Below are 24,299 nucleotides of genomic sequence, written 5' to 3'. Positions count from 1 at the left end.
CACACACGCGTGTGACACAGCCTCAGCGATCCTCCCGGGGAACACACGGCGCCTGAGGTGGGCCCGCGGGAGCACAGGGGCTACGACAGGGGGAGCTGACAGAGCAGCACCCACCGCACAGACCCCATTTCCTGCAGTTAATTTTTGTAACCCTTAGTGCTCTGTGGTCCCAGAAATTTCTAAATTGTGGGTGCTGGGAGCAAGAAGAACAGGCACTTGTAGCACAAAGGAACACTTCCTGGGAGTAAAACACCATCATCCTTGGATTCCACGCTCCAGAAAGCCGATCTGCGGAAAACCTGCCTTCCCGGGACGTGCACTGTGGAAACCCAGCCGTGCCACAGCCCGTGTGTTTGCTGGTCACCCCGGGGGAACCACAGCCAGAAGATTCTGCATGGGCCAGGTGTTTGCCGCCACCCAGCACTTCTGGGCGTGGTTTCTGGTCACTTAGCGACACGGCGTCTCAGACACAGAGCACCAGACCGAAGTGGTTCCTAGGAGGCTGGCATTCTCCCAGAGGCGTGTTGGTGGGGGCCAGGGTCCCCAGGATCCTCCCCCACAACCTCCCCATGAGCCACCGGGACCCTGACTGTGGAGCGGAGTCGGCATGTGGCCCTCAGCTGACAGACTTAAAACTGAGGGACTCGCACCCTGACACAAGTGGTTTCCAGCTGGGATGACGCACCCCCGGGGCACCTGAGGCCTCACAGGGTCTGAGGACCTCCCGCAGGCCCCGCCCCCTGGAAGTGACTTCCCGAGAGCCCGCGGCGTACTGCTTCCCCAGACAAAGCCTTTTCCCACTTGAGCTCTGCCTCCAGTCTGCCCCGGGTAGCCTGAGCACCGGGCACACACCGTCCCCTTGCCACGGATTTACTATGTGACCCAAGTTTCTCAATGCTTAGAACTGTAAGAGCCAAAGCCTGAGGCCAACGCCCCTCCTCCCCTGGGGCCACGCGCTCACAGGCCGGCTGTCCCATGCGGGCAGTGCGCCCATGCGCTCCCAGGCCGGCTGTCCCACGCGGGCAGTGTCTCACGGGCTCACAGGCCAGCTGCCCATCGTGGGCAGTGCGCCCACGCGCTCCCAGGCTGGCTGCCCCACACGGGCAGTGTCTCACGGGCTCACAGGCCAGCTGCCCCACGTGGGCAGTGCACTCCCAGGCCGGCTGTCCCACGAGGGCAGTGTCTCACGGGCTCACAGGCTAGCTGCCCAACGTGGGCAGTGCGCCCACGCGCTCCCAGGCTGGCTGCCCCACGCAGGCAGTGTCTCACGGGCTCACAGGCCAGCTGCCCCACGTGGGCAGTGCACTCCCAGGCCGGCTGCCCCACGCAGGCAGTGTGCTCACGTGCTTTGCTCCTTGCACACGCATCACCGCGGCACCGACTCACAGCAGCAGAGTCCTGACCCCGACGCCTATTCTCAGGACAGAACCTGTGCCACCAGGATTTAGCTCCGTGCTTCTGCAGCAGCAGCCGCAGCCGCAGGGTGAGGCTTTTGTGAAGGAAATGAAATGGAAAAGCCCACAATAATTTGTTAAAATTTGTTTGAGAAGCAGAGAGAGCGAGCACGCGCACACACGCACACACACTGAGGCAGAGAGAGTTGCCATCCACTGCTTCACTCACCAAATGCCCACCACAGCCAACGCTGGGCTAGGGCTGACGCGGGGAGCGTAGAACTCAATCCAGGCTTTCCAGGCCCTGCCTTAGCAGGAAGCTGGCTCAGGAGCCAGGACTGGGAACCAAACCCACGTAATCTGAACTCGGACGCCTTAACCACTAGACCAACTGCCTGTTCCCTTGAGTAATACTAAGTAGCAAAAAAACAAACAAATGGAAACATGTCTGTCACACGTACAGCAAGGACTGTCAAAACCTGGGATGCAAACTACAGGCAGCTCTCACTCCCGTCTCCCTGGGGTTTCCCAAAGGAGCTGCCTCTGTCTGTCCACAGCCCAGGGACGCCCTACTTGTCACCCTAGGATGCCTTTCTGGGCTGGGCACTTGCCTGGCTCTGAGCCCTGCTCCCCAGGGAGATGGAGCCCTGAACTGCGGCGAGGAGGAAGGAGCGCTACAGGTGGAACAGAGCCCCTGAGAGCACTCTGAGCTCTCCAAGGGACGTCACCAGGCGGCCCTGGTCTCTGAGGGGGCCCTTTCAGGGGTCTGGGCTTCCCAGGACTCAGAGAATCCAAACTGCTGCTGCCACGGGGTCTCAGGCTTCCTGACAGCTCCCCTCCCCCACCCACCCACAGCGCAGGAGCCAGTTCCGGAATAAGGGAATCAACTCCGTCAGGGCTCCCCTCTCTTCCTCTGGCTGGTTCCGATTCTCCAGCTGAACCTGACTCATGCATGCTGAAATAACTACTCACAGGAAGTCACGAGAACAGAGCCCTGTGGACCTCTCGGGCATCCCCCGATGGTGACAGCCTCGGTACCTGGGGCGCCATGGCAACAGCAGGACGGCACGTGCAGGCCCTACCCAGATTCTACCTCCGTCTATGCGAGTGTGCCTACGTGTGCAGCTGTATGCAGCTGGGACCCCCACACACCAAGACAGGAGCAGCCGTCAGCACCAAGGAGCTCTGTGGAGCTAACACGCCCGCCCAGGCCCTGTCCACCTGGACAGTCTCGCCACTGCACAAGCGCCAGCCAGGTGACATCAAGTGGGGGACAGCTGCAGCGTGCCCTCCTCCCTCGGTGGTCCACTGCAGCACGGACCTGCTAAAGGACATCTGGCTGCCCAGATACGGTTGCCAGGGACACCCGTGGACGGGCTTGCACGTGGACACATGTCTCCATGAGGGCGAGTGCTGGCCAGAGCCCCGGCCTCCCCATGTCGTCAGCGGCACTGGTGCTGCCTGCTTTACCTCTGCCTTTCCGGCAGGCATGCGGTGGCGCCTCATTGTGGACGCGCCTGGGGTGGCGCACCTGCTCACGCCCGCACTGGCCAGCCCATCCCCTCCCGGGCAAAACGTCTGCTCACTACTTCTCAGGCACGCAGAAACTGGGTTATTTCGTGCTGCTGAGCTGTGAGGTGCTGTGGTGCCCAGCCTGCCCACGTCAGACGCGTGGCTGCCGGCGTGGTCTCCCTGTCCTCTTCACCCCTCCCTCATGGGTTCAGCTCACCAGCCGCCTCACAGATCTGTGATTTGTTGGCAGTTCCTTTTTTTTTTTTTTTGACAGGCAGAGTGGACAGTGAGAGAGAGAGAAAGAGAGGACATTGGCCGGCGGCGTGGCTCAATAGGCTAATCCTCCGCCTAGCGGCGCCGGCACACCGGGTTCTAGTCCCGGTCGGGGCGCCAGATTCTGTCCCGGTTGCCCCTCTTCCAGGCCAGCTCTCTGCTGTGGCCAGGGAGTGCAGTGGAGGATGGCCCAGGTGCTTGGGCCCTGCACCCCATGGGAGACCAGGAAAAGCACCTGGATCCTGGCTCCTGCCATCGGATCAGCGCGGTGCGCCGGCTGCAGCGGCGGCCATTGGAGGGTGAACCAACGGCAAGGGAAGACCTTTCTCTCTCTGTCTCTCTCTCTCACTGTCCACTCTGCCTGTCAAAAATAAAAAAATAAATAAATAAATAAATAAATAAATAAAAGAAAAGAAAGAGAGGACAGAGAGAAAGGTCTTCCTTTTGCAGTTGGTTCACCCTCCAATGGCCGCTGATCCAACGGCAGGAGCCAGGTGCTTATCCTGGTCTCCCATGGGCCATCCTCCACTGCACTCCCGGGCCACAGCAGAGAGCTGGCCTGGAAGAGGAACAACCGGGACAGAATCTGGTGCCCCGACCAGGACTAGAACCCGGTGTGCCGGCGCCGCAGGCGGAGGATTAGCCTAGTGAGCCGCGGCGCCGGCCTAGCAGTTCCTTTTCATACCAAGTGTGAGGGCGTAGGAGGTGCCCTCCTCCCCTGCACGCCACGTCTGGCTGCCCGAGGGCCCCCCTTCTTCCACTCCACTCCACTGCTCCAGCGCTTCGGCAATAAGCCCCTGGGCACGTCCGCGTGGCCATTTCTGCTCTCTACTCTGCTCCCCTGGCGGTCATGGACCCCCCACTCCTGCCCTTGGCCTGAATCCTACAACTTCCTCCTGTCTCCTCCCCTAAGACCTACTTACGGTGCCTGGGACTGGCACCAAAGCTTCGGGAACGGAGAGGGGGCTGGGCCACAGGCTGCTGTCGTGGGCAGGGTGGTGCCGCACAGCTGAGCACTCTGCACGAACCACGCGGCTCACTCGCGGCCCGGAGCCTGGGACGGACCCCACCAGTCGGCCAGCTCACGCAGGCCGAGACGGCACGGCGAGCCCGCATACGGACAGAGGATGGATGTCTGCTCTAGACAACACGGCCAGTGAGTGGCAGAGCTGCACTTGAGCCCCAAGTCCTCCTGTGACACGCAGAGCTGATGTGCCAAACCCAAATCAACAAGACACACATCTTCAACCTGGTACCCTCCCCCCCACACACACACGACTTGCCAAGGCCCTGCAGAGACAGCTAGGAACCTCATTCTTCCTTCCAGCTCCCGGAGGAAATTCTAACTGACACCCCAAGATGAAAAGGCCCAGCAGGCACAGAGACTGAGCCACTGCTGGGATGCCACGTCCCACATCACAGAGCTGTTCAAGCTCAGGCTACGCCACGGCTGACCCAGCTTCCTGCTAACGCTTCTCAGGGGGCAGCAGGCGAGACCCGCACGGACCTCCCAGCTCCTGGCTTCGGCCTGGTCCAGCACTGCTTGTTGTGCGCATGCAGAGTGAACATGCACACGGAAGGTACCTTTCCGTCTCTGTCACTTGGCCTTTCAAGTCGATGAAAATAAATATTTCTTTAAAGGCAAAACAATCACACACACACACACACACACACACAGACACGCAGATGCCTCCAGCCTTCCCCCAGCGGGTGTGTGGCACTCTTCATCAGCTGACCCACCCTGGCTGACTGTGGGGGTCTCCGCCTCTACAGGGATCCTTGTTTTGTTCAAGGACCACCCCTGGTGCCTGGAGGACACCACCTGTTGGAGGCATGAGTGAGTTCCAGAACAGGCCTCAGGTGGGATAAACGCTCGCTGACTACACGGCCTTGTGCTGCAGGTCCAGGGGCAGGAGAAGCAACCAGGGAAGGGTGCTCACGCCGCGGCGCCCAAGGGACAGGCCTGGACATGCTCACACGGGACACAGGCTGACCCTGACTTCTGGAGGACGCGAGGCTGAGAGTAACCAAAAACTCTGGGCTTTCTGGGGGACCCCGGCTGAGTGTGGGTGCTTGGCGAATGACAAGTGCTGATACTGCAACTTGCAAACCTCCCAGGGACGCTGAAGCTCACAGCTCACGCTGTGTCTGCATTCCTCACTCGCGGCAAGCCTGTTCACTGTTTTCATCCCCACCTTACTGATAAAGAGCAGGGCTCCCACCCTGTGAACCCTGCTTGGCCACGCCACAGCCTGCCCTTTCGTTTCTGTTGCTTTAAAGACTCGTTTCCTTATCTGAAAGGTAGTTACAGAGAGAGCAGGAGAGGCAGAAAGAGAGGGAGAAAGAACGAGTGAGAGTACGCACTCCTCTATCCGCTGGTTCACACCCCAGATGGGCCAGGCTGGGGCTTCATCCAGGTCTCGCATGTGGGTGCAGAGGCCCAAGTACTTGGTCCATCCTCCACTGCTTCCCTAGGCACATTAGCAAAGAGCTGGATGGGAAGTGGAGCAGCCAGGACTCGAACCAGCACCCACATGGGATGCCAGCACTGCAGGCAAGAGCGTAACCCACTGTGCCACAGCGCGGCCCCTGCCCTTTCATTCTAACTGGCTCGCTCTGACACACTTAAAACAACGTCCTCAGTCTTCAGAGTTCTCATGGCAAACATGGCCGAGGCGACAGTAATAAAGCGACTGTCAGCCTCTTCTATTCTCAGGAAAGCACTGTCGCCAAGTCACGCTGCCTCAGAGGGACAGCACCCAGGACCAGGGTCCACCGGCACTTAGCGGAGGGGCCAAATTTCTGACCTGTGGAGCAGCAGGAAACACGTGCAGGCCTGGAGGCAGACAGCACAGAGCGGCGACAGCAGGTGGAGGACGCCGTGTGGGACAACCTGGGTGCAGCTCTCAGCCAGGGTCGGTCCTGAGCACACGCACACTGGCGCTCCCTCCGACGGTGCCCGCACACGGAGCCCGGGGCCGGCCGACTCCTGAGCAGCTGACGACCGCGTCACAGTCCCCTCTGCAGCTGCCAGCCATCACTCAGCACGCCCAGTCTGGGAAACTCGACAGAATGTGAATTTTCTGAATGACACACATGTTTTCAAAGAAAAAAACTCAACAAAAGATATCAAAAACCTCAAGTCACTCTCCCTGCTTCCTCTATGTCAGAAAACATGCTGGGGCAGGCACAGCAGCGCACCAGGTTAAGCCACCGCCTGCAGCACTGGCATCCCATATGGCCACCGGTTCGAGTCTTGGCTGCTCCACTTCTGATCTGCCTCCCCGCCCCCAGGCCTGGGCTGCCCCACTCAGCAGCTCACAGCACACACTCAAAGTACAATGTTTTACACGCTTTGTTACCACTGCTCCCATGCTAACCAGTGAAAAGTCTGCAAAGTCAGAGTAAAAAAAAAAAACTTTCGGTATTAGAATAAATCAGTGTTAAAAGGGATAAGAATAAATCAGTGTTAAAATTTTCCTTCCGAGGCCAGTACTGTGGCGTAGCCGTCACTGCCGGCATCCCATATGGGTTCCAGTCCATGTCCCAGCTGTTCCACTTCCAATCCAGCTCACAGCTAACACACCTGGGAAAAGCACAGGAAGACGGCCCAAGGGCCTGGGTCCCTGCATACATGTGGGAGACCCAGAGGGAGCTCCCCATTTCAGCCTGGACCAAACCCTGGCCATTTCAGCCATCTGGGGAGTGAATCAACAGATGGAAGATCTCTGTGTGTCTCTTTCAAATAAACAAACCTTTTAAAAAAATTGCTTCTTTCCAGTATCTAATGAGTTGAACAAAATACCACACAAAAATCAAGCCTCCCAAGGCCAGCGTTGCGGCACAGCAGGTTAAACCGCCGCCTGCAGGCTGCCATCCCATACAGGTGCCAGTTTGAACCCTGGCTACTCCACTTCCCATCCAGCTCCCTGCTAATGTACCTGGGAAAAGCTTGGGCCCCGGCACCCACATGGAGACCCTGAAGAAGCTCCTGGCTCCTGGCTGCACTGGCCTCGCCCTGGCCATTACAGCCATTTGGGGAATGAACCAGGGAATGCAAGATCTCTCTCTCTAAATAAAACAAATCTGCACACACAAAAAAACCCCAACACCTCTTTCCAATAACCAACTTCACTGGAGGCAGGCAACGGTGGACCCAATCAGACGAGCTTCAACCAGAAGCTGCAGGAAGCCAGGAGCCCGGCAGCGGGGCAGGGCCGCCCCTCCGAGCAGGAGGGCATCTGTAAACTGGGGGTGCTGAGAAACAAGCGAGGAAGGGGGCTGGGCATCAGGACGGCTCTGGGGGGAGTCAGCAGTGCCTGTGACACCCTCGGGCGACAGGGCCGCACTGCACTCGCTCATCTGCAACAGGAAGGAAACAGGGCTTCCAGGCCTAGGGCAGGGAACGCACAGGGCGCGCCTGGAGCTCCCCTCAGAGCGTCGTGCAAGCAAGGAAGCGGCCAGAGAACTGGAAACAAAGACCCTGGACGATGCGGTGCCCAACAGCCAACCGAGAGAGCCCAGTGGCAGAGCTGGGACACCCCACTCGGCAGCCGAGTAAAGGAGCCTGAACCCAGCCTCGGAACGTAAGACAGACACCCAGATATCCACAGCGACAAACACAGGACAGCGCGAACCACCGACTGGGAAAGAGCCGACTTCTCCGCAGACTCCGCCCCCCAGGAGGCGGCGCACCACTGCCCGCTTCTCCAGGGGACTGTGCACTGCAGTGGGAAACCGAGGACACGGGCAGCCAGTGACGCCCGTGGACATCACAGAGCCGAGTCACGCCGAAGGGAGGTGGCCCTGGCAAGGCGTGAGGGAGGGAGGACACTGCTGCTGGGGTCTCCCTCCCCACCCATCCCCCAGTCTAATCGTGGTGCAAACAGTGGACTGCTTCCAATGGAGGCGGTGCTACACAATAACCTGACTGGCACTCAAAAACCAGGAAAGGGCGGAGAAGCCGTGACAGGCCAGGGAGCCTAACGAGACCCCACAGACACTGCACAGACGAGCAGGCAGGTAGCGCGAGTGGCAGAGCTGAGGGGGGACGACTCCGGCTGCCACAGCCGCTGCAGCTGGCCCACACGGCAGCCTGGTCTTGTACCCCCCAAACCCTCTTGCCAAGTCCCGCCAGGCCCTGCCCTTTCTGTGTGGCACAAACTGCAAATTCACGACCAGTGCCAGGTGCAAATAGCCGACGCGGCTGTGGGCTGTGTCCCCACATGACTTTTAATAAAGTCCCCATGGGTACACTCCCACTGCCGCCACGCCCTGATGTCGTGACACGGGGAGGTTTCCAGAACAGGGCATGGGGACTCAGAGCTCCGGCCCGCCCCAACTCCACCCACTCTGATTCTTCAATTAAGCCCCTCAGCCCCCAACCCCCCGTGCCTCCTGAAACCCTAGAAGAACAGCCCAAACCTTGTTGAAGGTTGGGGCAGAGAGGGATTGGCGTCTTTCCACTTGCTCACGCTCCCGCGAGCCTGCCTGCGCTTGGTTCTGGGTGTGTACTGTCCTCCGTCTTTCAGTACACCTTGCTTTTCCACACACCTTGGTGCTTCCTCGCTGAATTCTTTCCCTTGTGACGGGAATGGCCCAGAATGCATTCAGCCAGGGGTCCCACACGGCCCACAAAGGGGAGACGATGGAGAGCACCACGTTAATACATTCCAGAATCGAGAGGAAAGGGGCCAGCCCCCAGAGACACAACCAGCACTAAGGCAGGAGGCGCCACAGTGACCAAGCCCTGTGTTTATTAAAGGCCTCAGCCCGGACGACTGCACCGGCCACCGCCATCAGGCACCCAGGGGAAGGAGCCTCACCCGACAGGAAGGCTCTCAGACAGCGGAGGAGCGGGAAGGGGAGCCTAGCTCAGGGCAGCCAGGCGGCCGGCGGCGAGACGCTGTGCGCGCCAGGCAGGCCAAGCGTCCACAGCCGGCCTCAGCGACTGACTGCACCCTCCTCTGGGGCTCACGGCAGACACGCAGCCGAGAGCGAGTCCCGGCAGAGGCCCTCAGGACACGAGAGCCCGGGCATCAGGCATCGGCACAAGGTCCTCAGCTCACTGCACTCGCGATGCCGGCAGACAGACACTGGCCCCGAAACGCCGATGAAAAGCGAAGACAGAAACACTGACGCGAGGCCACAGCCAGCACGGGGAGCAAATGGTTCAGAAATGAACAGAGTAAACCCTGACGTGAAGGCAGAATCACGTGCGCTAAAAATTACCAAGACAGCTACGGACGGCAGCAAACGCAGCGAGCTGAGAAGCGCCCCATGATGAGGACGGTGCGCAAGACTCCACACCTCCACAGGCCACCAGGGAACCCCGGAAGGCGATGGAAGCGCCGCCCAGGACGCCACACCTCCACACGCTACCAGGGAACCCCGGCAGGGCAATGGAAGCGCCGCCCAGGACTCCACACCTCCACAGGCCACCAGGGAACCCCGGCAGGGCGATGGAAGCGCCGCCCAGGACTCCACACCTCCACACGCTACCAGGGAACCCCGGAAGGCGATGGAAGCGCTGCCCAGGACTCCACACCTCCACACGCTACCAGGGAACCCCGGAAGGCGATGGAAGCACCGCCCAGGACTCCACACCTCCACAGGCCACCAGGGAACCCCGGCAGGGCGATGGAAGAGCCGCCCAGGACTCCACACCTCCACACGCTACCAGGGAACCCCGGAAGGCGATGGAAGCGCTGCCCAGGACTCCACACCTCCACAGGCTACCAGGGAACCCCGGAAGGCGATGGAAGCGCTGCCCAGGACTCCACACCTCCACAGGCCACCAGGGAACCCCGGAAGGCGATGGAGGCACCGCCCAGGACTCCACACCTCCACAGGCCACCAGGGAACCCCGGAAGGCGATGGAAGAGCCGCCCAGGACTCCACACCTCCACACGCTACCAGGGAACCCCGGAAGGCGATGGAAGCGCTGCCCAGGGTGCCTGCCTCGACCAGCAGGAGCGCGTAGAGATGAATGCCACAGATAGGCCTGGGAGCCACACGCCGCGTGGCCTCAATCAGCAGCCCTGCAGGCCCAGCCGCAGCCCGTGAGCTGCGAGTGCTTCCAAGATCTAAGTGCTCCAAGTGTCTAGAAGGTGTACAACCTTCTAGAACGTTCAACTCTATTATCAGTGTTGGTTACTGGCAGGTCTCCCTTGAGCCATCAGAGGCCATGCATGTACCTGTTTCCCATGGCTGGTACTCAGCCCTGACCTGGACAGGGATCTCAATCAGGCCACCCAAAGTCACGCAGGCCAGGCAGGAAGAGGACTCAGGTACTCAGAGCCAGGCTTACCCTGAGTGCAGGCCACTGTTTGCACTCAGTGCTGCCCAGGGCTGCCCGCTCTGCTGGGCCCGCAGGGGAGCGGGGAGGAGCCCTCCGCCTGGCTGCGCATACTTGTGAGGCTTATCTCCAAGCAGTTCAGATCTGTGATGCAATCACACAAGGTACTATCACTTAAAAAATTCCAGCCTCCAATGAGATAAGCGAAGAATTAAACAAGTCCTTCATGCCGAAGACCAAACTATTTCTTCACAATCCAAATAGCACTACATCTTGAGTTTATCACATTCCAGAGCCAACGACCTGCTGTACTTTCTCCAGGTTTTTTCTAATTCACCTATTTAAGAGGGAGGGAGAGAGAGGCAGAGAGACAAGGACAGAGCCAACTCTCATCTGGTTCATTCCCCAAATGCCGACAAAGGCTGAGGCCAAACCAGGAATCCAGAAAGATCGCCCCCGGTGGGTCAGCAGGCCTGCACCACGTGAGCCATCGCTGCTGGAGTCAGGGCCAGAGCTGGAACTAGAATCCAGGACCCTGATAAGGGATGCGAACGCCCCTCCCAGCACGCTAACTGCTGGCACGCATGCCTGCCCGGGATCCTGGGCTTCTGCTGAGTGACAGTGCCGCCTAACCGGGAACGCCTCCACGCCAGCCTCCCCTGCCAGGACTCCCACTCACGGCCAAGCAGGAGCGCCGGGCACCAGGACGCCGAGGGCTGCAGCCAGAGGCGGCCTTCTGCGGGGCACCCTCAGCATTGGAATAGAGGCTCTGCAGACGGAGGGTGGCGGCAGCCAGTCCTGACAAGGAGCCTGAGGCTTTTCTGGGCCCCCTGGTCCCACCCTCTAGGGGTCAACACTCAGCTTCGAGGAAAAGGAAGAAAATAACCCTCGCCACGTCCCCCTTCAGGACGCCCCTCTGAAACAGACTTCACGTCACTTTCTCTTAATTTTGAGAGCTACTGTTTTGAAGAAGCCTCTGACTTATTACATTAAGACTGTAAAAGCATAATAAAGTTTCTCCTGATTTTTAATCTTTTAAAAATAAGAAACAGCACCAGCTTTCTTGTCAGTGAGCACGTTCAGCTACAACAGGCAACCAGCGGAGCCCCTGTCTGTGTTACCACCTGTGTCAGGGAGCAGCCTGGCTCCAGCCTCCACAGGGCACCAGGACGCCCCGTGGTCGGCTCTGGGCCCTGCAGCACCGAGTGCGGGCAGCGCGCTCAGCTCTGTGCCACCCACTGCACGTCCCCCAGCCTCCGTCTTTCAGGGTCATCTGCACACACACGTGAGCGTGCGCGCCCTTCTGGCACCCGGTGCCACACCGCCGTGCTGAAACACTGCCTACCCGGTGCCCACCCCAGGCACCCCAGGCCACACCACACCTCCCAACGTCTCGGGAGGGAAGCTTCACGTCGCTACACCTGCATATGCAATACAGAAAATCCAAGTTCATGGCACACCTGGAGGAAGAACAAAAGCCCCGCCTTAGAATTCAATCCATTTCCTGTCGCCAAGAACGCTGTGGTGGGCGAGTGCCTAGCCGAGGAGCCTCACCAGTCTCTCAATAGAGACGGGCTGCAGCTTCAGAGGGGCTCCGCTCCTCCTCTTCCCACCTGAAGCTATTTGGAGTCTCCTTCAGGCTCAATCTGGAAATCCAGGGGCCAGCCCTGTGGCACAGCAGGTAAAGCTGCCGCCTGTAGTGCCAGCATCCCATGTGGGCACTGGTCCTAGTCCCGGCTGCTCCAATTCCGATCCAGCTCCCTGCCGTGGCCTGGAAAAGCAGTAGGAGATGGCCCAAGTTTGGGCCCCTGCATCCACTTAGGAGACCAGGAGGAGCAACTGGCTCCTGGCTTCGGATCAGCACAGCTCCGGCCGTTGCAGCCATTTGGGGAGAGAACCAGCAGATGGAAGACTTCCCTCTCCCTCTCTCTGCCTCCCTGTAACTTTGCCTTTCAAATAAATAAATCTTATTTAAAAAAAAGAATCTGAAAAGTGGCTCCTGTGCGGCTGGGCTGGAGTGCTCCAGGGCCCTGTGCTCCACGGAGCAGACCTGGGAGGTGGGGCTGCTCAGCACCGGCACGGCAGCTGTGAGGCCGCACCTGAAGAACCACAGGTGCAGTGCGCCTGGGGCAGCAGAGCACGGCCCTGCAGGGTGCCCCCACCACGAGGCTCGCAGCCACCCGTGGCCGTGCCGGGGAACGGGGAGCAGTGCTCAGCAGACAGCGCCACGGCCCTGCTCAGAGTCCCGCAGAGTGAGACGGTCTGTCCCAGCACCCGAGTGGCCGGGGAGCTCACGTTATCTCTAGGAGCTTGTGACGCAGATACAAGACATCTGTGACTTACGTTATTTCCAGCATCTGAGGCCCAAAGTTAATAAAACATTAACTGGGGCCAGCGCTGTGGCCTAGTGGGTTAAGCTGCTGCCTGCAGTGCCAGCATCCCATATGGGTGCTGGTTCAAATCCTGGCTGCTCCACTTTCAATTCAGCTCTCGGTTGTGGCCTGGGAAAGCAGAGGAAGAGGGCGCAAGTCCTTGGGCCCCTGCACCTGTGTGGGAGACCCGGAAGAAGCTCCTGGCTCCTGGCTTCAGATGGGCGCCACTTGGTCCGTTGCAGCCATCTGGGGAGTGAGCCAACGGAAGGAAGACACTTCTCTCTCTCTCTCTCTCTGCCTCTGCTTCTCTGTATCATTGCCTTTCAAATAAAATAAATCTTAAAAAAAAATTAACTAAGTCTTCACTGTTTTTAGAGACTTTTTGACACTTCATCACTGCACCGTGTTCACAGAGCAGTGGCCTCTGGAGCAGACACGGTCTCACTACCGCCAGGCCCCGCTCACCTGCTCTCCCTGGAATCTCCAGTGAACAGCTGCAGCTGTTGGCAACTCATACTTCTTGTTTTCAGAACCAATACTGAAAATGCCAGATTTAATACCTCTTTACGGCCGGCGCCGCGGCTCACTAGGCTAATCCTCCACCTAGCGGCGCCGGCACACCGGGTTCTAGTCCTGGTTGGGGCTCCGGATTCTGTCCTGGTTGCCCCTCTTCCAGGCCAGCTCTCTGCTGTGGCCAGGGAGTGCAGTGGAGGATGGCCCAAGTGCTTGGGCCCTGCACCCCATGGGAGACCAGGATAAGTACCTGGCTCCTGCCTTCGGATCAGCGCATATGGAGTATTATACTACTTGCTAGTTGTACGGAGTATTTTACTACTTGTTAGCACATATGGAGCATTCTACTACTGCTAGTACAGACAGTATTCTACTACTGCCAGTACGGACAGAGTATTCTATTGCTAGTATGGTCAGAGCATTCTACTACTTGCTAGTAAGGATGAAGTATTCTACTGCTAGTATGGTTGGAGCATTCTACTACTGCTAGTACGGACGGAGTATTCTACTACTGCTAGTATGGATGGAGTATTCTACTACTTGCTAGCAGAACCATCCTGCTGCCCGTCGAGGGGACACGGGGACCCTGCGGCTAGAAAAGAGCCCGTCCCCGAGGGTGGCTCTAGCACCAGACACCCAGAACTCCAAGAACACAGCACAGCAGTCAGTGTGAGCGCGGCACCCACCCCAACGAGACGGATGTCTCCACAACCAGGCAGTGGGAGAATTCACACGCCACAGCAGCCAGGGTCAGGGGGCACTGGAAACCGAGCCCACAAACGACAGACTCAGCCACAGAGCCACAGTGGGAGGCCCAGGGCCAGGCGTCCCACCACGCAGGTGGACCCCAGGCCCACCATGGCTGGGGCGCCCTCGGAGCTGTCCCGTGGAGCAGGTGCCCACGCGCCTCGGTGCTCTGCATCCACTGAGACAGACATGCTCAGCGTGCTCCTAACAGGAGATCCTCCCGCACACGTCTCAGGGCCCCGACATCGGGCCGCTAACTCACTGGAACAGACCTGCGCTCCGGCCAACGTGCACACACACACGCGGATGCTTGTGTGTTTTTAACATGACTCGGATTCTCCAGGAACTTGACTACCAGGTAAGCGGAACATCGCACTCTGCCTAGTTTGAAATTTCATCCAGAGTTGCCACCATGCTGGAAAGCCCGTGGACGGCCGGGGTCAGCCTGCAGGGACCGCACCGAGACAGGGCGCCTGGCTTACTCCCTGTCAGCCACGGGCTTGCTGTAATATGTTATCTTCCTCGGGTCCGGCACTGTGGTGCAGCGGGTTAAAGCCCGGCCTGCAGTGCCGGCATCACATTAGGGTGTCAGCTGGAGCCCCAGGTGCTCCACTTCTGGTCCAGCCCCCTGCTGGTGCACCTCGGGGGAGAATACCCCAAGTGCTTGGGCCCCTGCACCCACGTGGGAGACCTGGAGGAAGCCCCTGGCTTCAAATCGGCTCAGCTCTGGCCACTGTGGCCACTTGGGGAGCCAACCAGTGGATGGAAGACCTCTCTTTCTTTATCTCTACCTTTCTCTTTAACTCTCAAATAAATAAATCTTTTTGTAAAAAAAAAAAAAAAAAAAAAAAAAAAAGTTATCTTACTATACACTATTGTCCTTTTACTTTTACAATACAGTTTGGGCATCCTGTTAATTTTTAAATTACAAATCTTATTTTCTAAGCATCGTATTTTACAATAAGAGAACATCACAAAAATTACCCAACAAAAAAGGCACTGAGTCCGGTGAGTCTCCTCAGCAAACCTAATCAAGTGTCCACGCAAAGAACCAGCTCACTGACGTCACTGCCTGTGTCAGAGGGTACTGAGACACCCGATTCTGCCGCTACCAGCTGGGGATCGGGTAGGGGCCAGGTAGTGAGCGTCTACAGGAAGCATGAGTAAGTACGCCAGCACAACTGGTGTCATTAGGAGTCACTGGGCTTGTATTGCAGCATCCCAGAACCACAGCACAGAGGCGCTCCTGCCTCTCCCCGTGTACCTGAGGGACCACAGAGCACAGGGACGGGGGCAGCGAGGCCACTGCGGTGCCTGCAGGCGGGCTGTGGCTCCCACTCCTCTGCGTCCACCTGTCTCCCCCAGTTCCCAAACTGCTGTCCTCCGCACTCAGGGCAGCAGGCTGCCACCCCTCCAGAGTGCTCCAGAGAGCAGCACTGCGTGAAGAGTCTCCCAGCTCCCGGGCCCCAAGAGGAACACAGACATATTTCATATTTTGCCCACCACCACAAACACAGCCACCTTCTAGCCTGCCCACGCCCACCGGACTGAGGGGCACCACAGCCACCTTCTAGCCTGCCCACGCCCACCGGGCTGAGGGGCACTGCCACCCACAGTGCGAGCCGGAGCTCCTCGCCATGCTGAAGCACCCAGCACAGCAGGCCAGAGGCTCCTCGGCTCCTCCCGCGCAACCAAACTCCACCAGCTTCGCCTCAGGCAGTGCACTGCCCACTGCACAGGCCTCCAAGGCTAGGCTCTGAAGACAGCTTTAAAAATAGGCTCAATAAAAACCACAGGCTTGAATGGAAAGTTTGATATACTGGAGAGAAATTTATAAACACCACCTATGAAGAAAAAACACCGAAAAGATCTGCCAGATGGAGCAGGAAAGAGAAAAGAAGCCAACGTCCATCTTCAAAGACTTGGTTCCAGAGCAAAGGCGTGGGGTCTGGTTTGTGTCACAGAGAAAAACGAGTGCCAGCAAGACGCCCTGCGCTCGGTTTCGGTCTGCCTACAACCAGCGCCAGGAAGTGCCGAGGCCCAGCTGTCCACAGCACGTGGAGCAGGCGCAGGGGAGCCCCCTCCCCCAGGGCTGCGCGGGGGCCGCCACGCTGAGTCTGCACTTACCATCGCACTTTGTTGCAGGTCTGGGTGGCCCCGAGCGGGGAGCCCGCCACCATGGGGACCTGGATGGGGCTGTGCTGCTTGTTGGTGACCAGGTCCAGCTTTTCTTCCAGGGACTTGCAAGTGGCCTCCAGAGCCTGCAGCTTGGCTTCGATGCTGTCCAGTCGTAGGCATATTGTCTGGTTAATGGAGTACAGGAAGGACTGGAAGTGAAAACAGAACGGCTTCAGAAAGGAGGCCTGAACGCAAGGAGGAGGCTCCCGGGAGCACCGGGGAGCCGTGTTCTGTTCCAGGTGCAGCTCCTCCCACAGCGCACCACTGCACCGCGACTCCCTCACGCACACGCCAGGAACATCTGCGTAAACAACGCAACCCCTGCCTCTGGAACACGGCCATCAACCACAGTCTGACTTCTATGTGCAGCTGCAATTCTTAGCTATGCACAAACTGTGTAAGAAAGCATGTCTTTAGCATGTTCTATCAAGTGGTGTGTTCACACTGAAAGCCGCCCACGTCTCGCCAATGATGACAGATCACACCTGCCACCGGCCTGGGAACCTCCAGCTCATTCACCCCATGAACTCGCCCTGGGCTTCCGGAGTTGCTGCATTGCAAGCTCGCCACCTGGTGGTGATGGGGAGAGCGGCCTCACGTTTGCTCGCCATGACTGAGTCCAACCCCAGGTAAACACCGAGAGCAGGGACACACAGGACTCCAAACGCACAAAACGTCCCCTGCACAAAGCACCCAGGGAGGGGCCGCACTCCCCAGCCGCCATCCTACGGGGGTCTCCAGGGAAGGATCCTGCCGGAATTCTACAGTGCTGGCCAGCAGCACCCGACCTGAGTCAGGATCCGACTCGTCCAACACTTAAGAGCCAGGAGCCCACCGTGGCCGTGCCGGGCGGGAAGGCACAGGTGTGTGTGAGAGCTGCTCAGAGCCAGCGTGGACCTGACCTCCAGCAGCGGACTCTGCTCGGACCTGAGAGGAATCTGCAGCTATCAAAGCATAGCAACGTCACGCACCACGGTGTGCGGCCGGCACCAAACCCTGGGAGACGGCAGGGAGGGCAGCATCCTGGGGGAGGAAACCTCACATCACCCAGCAACTCACTTCTGTCTCAGTCCGCTGCTTCCTAAGGGCAAGATTCATCCAGAGGGTGAGGCAAGCACACAGTGATCCACTGACCACTCCCAGGATGTGAGAGAGGGAGAATAAGCCACAGGGGCAGGGGACACCTGGGGTGCTGGCACGCAGCCACGGTGGCCACAAGGCCAATGCCAGTTGTGCCACAGCACGGACATCACCCTGAAATGCTCAACTCTTGACAGAAGACCACCGACAACCCCACTGAACTCTTGACAGAAGACCACCGATAACCCCACTGAACTCTTGACAGAAGACCACCGACAAACCCACTGAACTCTTGACAGAAGACCACCGACAACCCCACTGAACTCTTGACAGAAGACCACCGATAACCCCACTGAACTCTTGACAGAAGACCACTGACAACCCCACTTTTGTTTTGTAATTTGAAGACATGAAACACTCGTCTTCTGTATTTTTTTTAAAGATTTATTTATCTGAAAGTCAGAGTTACAGAGTGGGAGAGGTAGAGAGACAGTGAGATCTTCCATCTGCTGGTTCACTCCCCAGATCAACTACAACAGCCAGCACTGGGCCAGGCCGAAGCCAGGAGTTTCATTTGGGTCTCCCATGTGAGTACAGGGGCCCAAGCAGTTGGGCCGTCTTCCACTGCTTTCCCAGGTGCATTAGCAGGGAGCTGGAACAGAAGTGGAACAGCCAGGACTCAAACCAGCATCCTTAAGGGATGCCGGCAATGCAGGTGGCACTTTGCCCACTGCACCACAACGCCAGCCCCTTCTGTATTCTTTAAACACAGTAATACCATATTATTTTAATTCTGAATTAGAAATAATTCCATCTGGGGTTTGGGTGAAAATCATTGTTATATACAAACAAAACAGCTTATCAAACAAGACAATAAGGAATGAAGAGTGGGGGACTGCTGAGCAAGCTTCCATACACGACGGGCGCTACCCAGAGACCACTTGACTCTAACAGTTCTGCAAGTCTGCAGGCAAGCACTCCAACAGGGCTCAGGACTGCTCGCCAGCAGCGTCCAACCGCAGCCCAGCTCTCACGTCACTGAGGCCAGCGCTGACGCAGGGCCACGTCACAGCCCCACGCTTGCATTAATGTCTTCTGTGACAAAATTACAATCACTTTTTGTTTTAAAACATGGCAGAGCGGTGGTACTAATGCAGCCACTGTCCAGCCTCTGGTCTGAGGCTGGAACTGCACAGGTGTCACTCAATCCCCTGCCTGTGGGCAAGCTTACGCCGCTTCCTCTAGCTGACGTGAGTGTGCGCTGCCGGACCCGCTGCCTAACGGAGAAACTGTGCCAGAGCTCTCCTGTGCACAGTCCGTGCGCTTCTCACACGTGCTGACACTTCCTGCCACGACTCGGCAAATACGGAACCAAAGACCCAGAGATAGCCCACTGAGTGCTGCCCAGGAACCCACCTAGGAGACCTCAGAGCGCAGCCGACGTCATGCCAGGCACAGTCACCAGTGATGGAAACAGCCCTGTGTCTAGCAAGGCTCCTCACCTGTGGACGTTTCCTCGCCACACTCCTCAAGGGAACAAGGGGTTTCGGGCTCTCTTTTGTGGGGGCTTAAACAAAACAGTATGTTCCGATCCAACCCCAAGACCCAGAAACGTGGCCTCATCTGGAAAAGGGGTCTGCAGATCTAAGTCAGCGAGACCTTCTGGACCAGCGTGGCCCTGAACTCAAGTTCAAGTCCGAGAGCAGACAAGCAGGCAGTCCCAGGGCAGCAGGGGGAAGCCGCGTCACAGCAGGCAGGCCGGGCACTGCAGCCCCGAGCCCAGGACGCCCGGGGCCACCAGAGCTGCGGGAGGCTCTGCCCGAAGCAGCTCCTGCCCGAGCCTCCGGAGTGGGAGAAGAGCCCCAGTGGGTGGCAATCGGCGGCTGAGCCGCACAGAGTCAGAGACGGGTGTCTCACCTTTATGGAGGGATCTTGGCAACTGACGGCGAGTCGCTGGCGTTTCAAGGCAGGCTCGTCCTCGTCCGCCACTACGTGGTTCTCCAGAACAACTGAAATCAATGACAAACACTTCAACTTACTGCCTCAGAGTCCCGTTAACATTAGTAAGCAACACTGACAGCTTACCACCGAATAAGGATCGTGCTTTTTTTTTTAAAGTTTAAACTTAAAATGTGCACTCAAGCAGAAGAAGGGAGGAGGGGAGCCCTCCTCCTCCCAGGAGCACCTGCGGTCCCAGGGGAGCTACGCTGCTGCCGCGACGCCGGAACAGCCGGCTTGTCCGGGCGGTCTCCAGGTGGCCTGTACAGCTCCAGGGCCAGCCTGCAGCCAACAACAGTGATTTCGCCCAGCTGGAAATGCTGTCAGCGGCTGATTTCTAAATCAAAACCCACTCTGAGGTGGTGACACCGGGTCGTGATCTGAGCCACGCCCACACGACTTCCTCCCCATCAGCAGCTCCCCAACGCCAGGCCTGCCGCAGGGTGTTGGCCACCTTCCCTCCATGTACACTTGCTACAAACATGGCATCAGAGAGAACCAAAGACCAGGACCGCCCACGATCGACCCATCGCTGCCGGCCACACTCTGGGGGGACATGCCCAACCCTGGGCCCCACAACAGGTCGTTCTGAAAGACGGACACGTTGGCAGTGGAGGATGGCCCACGTCCTTGGGCCCTGCACCCGCGTGGGAGACCGGGAAGAAGCTCCTGGCTTTGGATCGGCACAGCTCCGGCCATTGTGGCCAACTGGGAAGTGTACCATCAGATGAAGACCTCCTTCTCTCTCTTTGCCTCTCCTCTATGTATAACTCTTTCAAATAAATAAATAAATCTGAAAAAAGAAAAAAAAGAAAGACAGACAGAGCTTCACAGTCAACGTTTTTATCAAGTTGTATCCCAGGAGTTACTCTGTCACTTTGCTACAGTTTCGCCCCGGAAGTAATCAGTGGTAATGGGTGTGCCTCCCTCACTCCCCTCCACATGTTCACCCGGAAGTGAACCTGACACCCACAGCACACACGCAGAGATGAACACCAGACACACACACACGTGCTCAGAGACAAACCTGACACCCACTGCACATGCACACAGACCAGAACCTGACACACGCGACACACACCTGCACATGCACACAGACCAGAACCTGACACACGCGACACACACCTGCACAGACCTGCACACGCGAAGTTCAGCATCACCTAAGCAAGAGATGTCTGCACCCTTCTGCCTCACTCTGCAACAGGACACGAGAGCCCTGCTCCCCAGCGGCTCCAACTCACTGCCTCACCGCAACAACTCAAGCCGTGTATCTCTTCTGTAGCAATAAGGGCACCTGCGATGTAACAGTACCAGCGCGGACATGCACAGGTGTGAGCATGCCTGCTGGGGGCCACACAGCCTGGTCTGCTTTCAAATGCACCTGACACAGGCAGGATGAGCCACTGGGATCTTCCTCCGACCACCAACTGCCCATCCCTCAACCAGGAGAATTAGTCCACCTTCCATCCAGCCCCCGTCACAGGCCACCTTGTTTAAGAGCCAGAACTCACATCTGTTCACCCTGTGACACCAAGTCACAGAGCCCACAGAACAGACCACACCTCCCAGCCCCTTACAACAGGGCTGCCCACACATATGGCTGGCACTCAGGGAACCCAAGTGCCTGGGTCTCTGTGGTCCCCCCATCAAAGTGATGCCACGTGTGTGTTCCAAGGAAGATCTCAACAGGGGAATGAGCGCCAGGGCCTGCAGTCTGTGCAGGCCAGAAAATCCACTGTGAAACTGCAAGTTACAGACGTGGCGGCTCCAGCAGAAAGGTCTCACAGGGCCTGGCCAGAGCTATAAAATCTGATCTCCCTGGAGGCGGACGTCACAGCCGAGGACCAATATGCAGGAGAAACACTGCTTGGGCACAGCATGGCTGTGGTGAAGTCGTGTCAGCCTCCTGCAATGCCGGCATCCCATGTGGGCGCCGGTTCAAGTCCCAGCTGCTCCACTTCCAACCCAGCTCCCTGCTGTGGCCTGGGAAAGCAGTAGAAGATGGCCCAAGTGCTTGGGCCCCTGCACCTATGTGGGAGACCTGGAAGAAGCTCCTGGCTCCTGTCTGGCCCAGCTCTGGCAGTTACAGCCATTTAGGGAGTGAACTAGCACATGGAAGATCTCTGTCTCTCTCTGTCTTTCAAAAGATAGGTAAATAATGGGCTGGTGCCGTGGCTCACTAGGCTAATCCTCCACCTTGTGGCGCCGGCACACCAGGTTCTAGTCCCGGTTGGGGCGCCGGATTCTGTCCCAGTTGCCCCTCTTCCAGGCCAGCTCTTTGCTGTGGCCAGGGAGTGCAGTGGAGGACGGCCCAGGTGCTTGGGCCCTGCACCCCATGGGAGACCAGGATAAGTACCTGGCTCCTACCATCGGATCAGCGCGGTGCGCTGGCCGCGGCGGCCATTGGAAGGTGAACCAACGGCAAAAGGAAGACTTTTCTCTCTGTCTCTCTCTCACTCACTGTCCACTCTGCCTGTCAAAAAAAAAAAAAAAAAAAAAAGATAAGTAAATAAATATTTGTTAAAAAAAAAAAAATAGAGGGGGGAGACACTGCTCCCATGGGCTCTGCTACCACGCAGGGAATCCTCACTGGCAGGGACAACCCCCTCCTCTCACTGAAACCTTTGCAAATGAACTTTTGTTCCACCAAATTTAAAAAGGGAAAACCAAAACCCACGCCTGCAGGGGTCTGTGGTCATTCAGTCTACTTACTCCACAGGAAGCTGGAGACTGAACCAGGACCACCAGGGGACCCCACCATCATCATTTTAGCCTTCCATTTGTTGAAAGAAAAAAAGCCAGAGAGACTGGGTGCCTGCGGGGCCACGTGGCTCCTCAGTGAGCCATGCCTGCACCTTGCAGCGGAAGCACTGAGAGGCAGCCACGCGGGAGACAGGGGCTCAGGCTGCCTGCCAACAGCAACGGCAACCGACACTCGCTGTCTCCTTGGGGTTCGGCTACACTTCTTCACACGGTCACACGGGCTCTTACACTGTTCCTACACCTTGTACACACTGGTCCTGTTCTGTTACATTTTGTACACAACAGGTTTTATAATTCTGCCACACTCTGTACACACTGGTTTTTATAATTCTGTACTTTACACACTGGCTTTTATAATTTTATATGCATCACTTTTAGAATTATACGAAAGAATGCCTGTTCATCTTAAAGCCATCCCAGCCTACTGGACTGTGAAGGCACAATCGCACTTCTGTACAACCACATGGTCCATACGTGCGAAACCAGAAGAACCCGGAGCTCTTTGGGTTTGATGGAAACAAGAACAGCTGGCAGGCTACAACGCCAACCACGGAGATCAGCCACGCCGCTGGGACCACGGAGAACTTTTGCTACTTCCACTTTCGTGGCCGCCTCCTCAGATGTCTGTGAGGTTCCTATTTTACAGAAGAGCACAACACACTGTGGATAAGATGTGCACGACACCGTGGCGCGCACCCTGGACATGTTCTTGTGGCTCAGGACGCAAGCTCTGGGCTGGGCAGGCCTCAGCGGCTCTGCTCACGTCCGCCTGTTAACCAACAAAGGACCATAGTTCCCACTCACTGAAGAAACAGACGGAACCAGGTCAAGAGTAGAAATGGTGGGGCGGGCGCTGTGGCGCAGTAGGTTAAGCACCCGCCTGCATAGCTGGCATCCCACATGGGTGCCGGTTCATGTCCCGGCTGCTCCGCTTCTGATCCAGCTCTCTGCTGTGGCCTGGGAAAGCAGTAGAAGACGGCCCACGTGCTTGGGCCCCTGCACCCACGTGGGAGACCCCGAAGAAGCTCCTGGCTTCAGATCTCTGGCACTGCAGCCATTTGGGAAGTGAACCAGCGAATGGAAGACCTCTCTTTGTATGTCTCTCCCTCTCTTTCTCTCTGTAACTCTGTCTCTCAAATAAATAAATAAAATCTTTTTAAAAAAATTTTCTAAGAATGTTGTGACGTGTCCACTGTACATATATTAGACACATAGAAAGGCTGAAAATTAATGAGCTAAACATCAATCTCAAGAATTGGAAATGGGGTAGAAAAATACATCCAGATAAGAGACTGAGTGACTGAGTGAACAGAGGTCAGAATCGGCCTCTCCAAGCGCTCTGTGGGCTGCGGCCCGTGCAGGGAGCACTCGCAGGCCTGACTCCCCGTCTGTGGGCTGCGGCCCATGCAGAGAGCACTCACAGGCCTGACTCCCCGTCTGTGGGCTGTGGCCCATGCAGGGAGCACTCGCAGGCCTGACTCCCCGTCTGTGGGCTGCGGCCCATGCAGGGAGCACTCGCAGGCCTGACTCCCCGTCTGTGGGCTGCGGCCCATGCAGAGAGCACTCACAGGCCTGACTCCCCGTCTGTGGGCTGTGGCCCATGCAGAGAGCACTCGCAGGCCTGACTCCCCGTCTGTGGGCTGTGGCCCGTGCAGGGAGCACTCGCAGGCCTGACTCCCCGTCTGTGGGCTGTGGCCCGTGCAGAGAGCACTCGCAGGCCTGACTCCCCGTCTGTGGGCTGCGGCCCGTGCAGAGAGCACTCGCAGGCCTGACTCCCCGTCTGTGGGCTGCGGCCCGTGCAGGGAGCACTCGCAGGCCTGACTCCCCGTCTGTGGGCTGTGGCCCGTGCAGGGAGCACTCGCAGGCCTGACTCCCCGTCTGTGGGCTGCGGCCCATGCAGAGAGCACTCGCAGGCCTGACTCCCCGTCTGTGGGCTGTGGCCCGTGCAGGGAGCACTCGCAGGCCTGACTGCCTGTCTGTGGGCTGCGGCCCGTGCAGAGAGCACTCGCAGGCCTGACTCCCCGTCTGTGGGCTGCGGCCCGTGCAGGGAGCACTCGCAGGCCTGCCTGCCCGTCTGTGGGCTGCGGCCCATGCAGGGAGCACTCGCAGGCCTGACTGCCCGTCTCTGTGGGCTGCGGCCCGTGCAGGGAGCACTCGCAGGCCTGACTGCCC

The 24,299-nt window shown here is 58.0% G+C and overlaps 1 protein-coding gene across 13 annotated transcripts in view; it reads right to left on the bottom strand.

Moving 5' to 3' along the window:
• Nucleotides 1-24,299, bottom strand: part of BANP (BTG3 associated nuclear protein) — a 107,906-nt gene that overhangs the window by 52,699 nt on the left and 30,908 nt on the right. For 12 of the 13 annotated variants that reach the window (XM_070062822.2, XM_070062824.2, XM_070062829.2 and 9 more), the window contains exons 3-4: nucleotides 19,284-19,375; nucleotides 16,236-16,435 (exon numbers count right to left, since the gene is read on the bottom strand). In XM_070062822.2, coding sequence (XP_069918923.1) covers nucleotides 16,236-16,435; nucleotides 19,284-19,375 — 292 coding nt within the window. Of the gene's footprint in view, nucleotides 1-11,936; nucleotides 11,959-16,235; nucleotides 16,436-19,283; nucleotides 19,376-24,299 lie in introns of those variants that run through there. The other variant, XM_089319326.1, reaches the window with a different exon arrangement.

Source organism: Oryctolagus cuniculus, chromosome 18 (genome assembly GCF_051225735.1).
Source record: "Oryctolagus cuniculus isolate XC-2025 breed Fujian yellow rabbit chromosome 18, ASM5122573v1, whole genome shotgun sequence".
In the NCBI taxonomy this organism is placed as follows: Eukaryota; Metazoa; Chordata; class Mammalia; order Lagomorpha; family Leporidae; genus Oryctolagus; species Oryctolagus cuniculus.
Note: the sequence above shows the minus strand (reverse complement) of the source record. Positions and strands in the feature narration are given on the sequence as shown.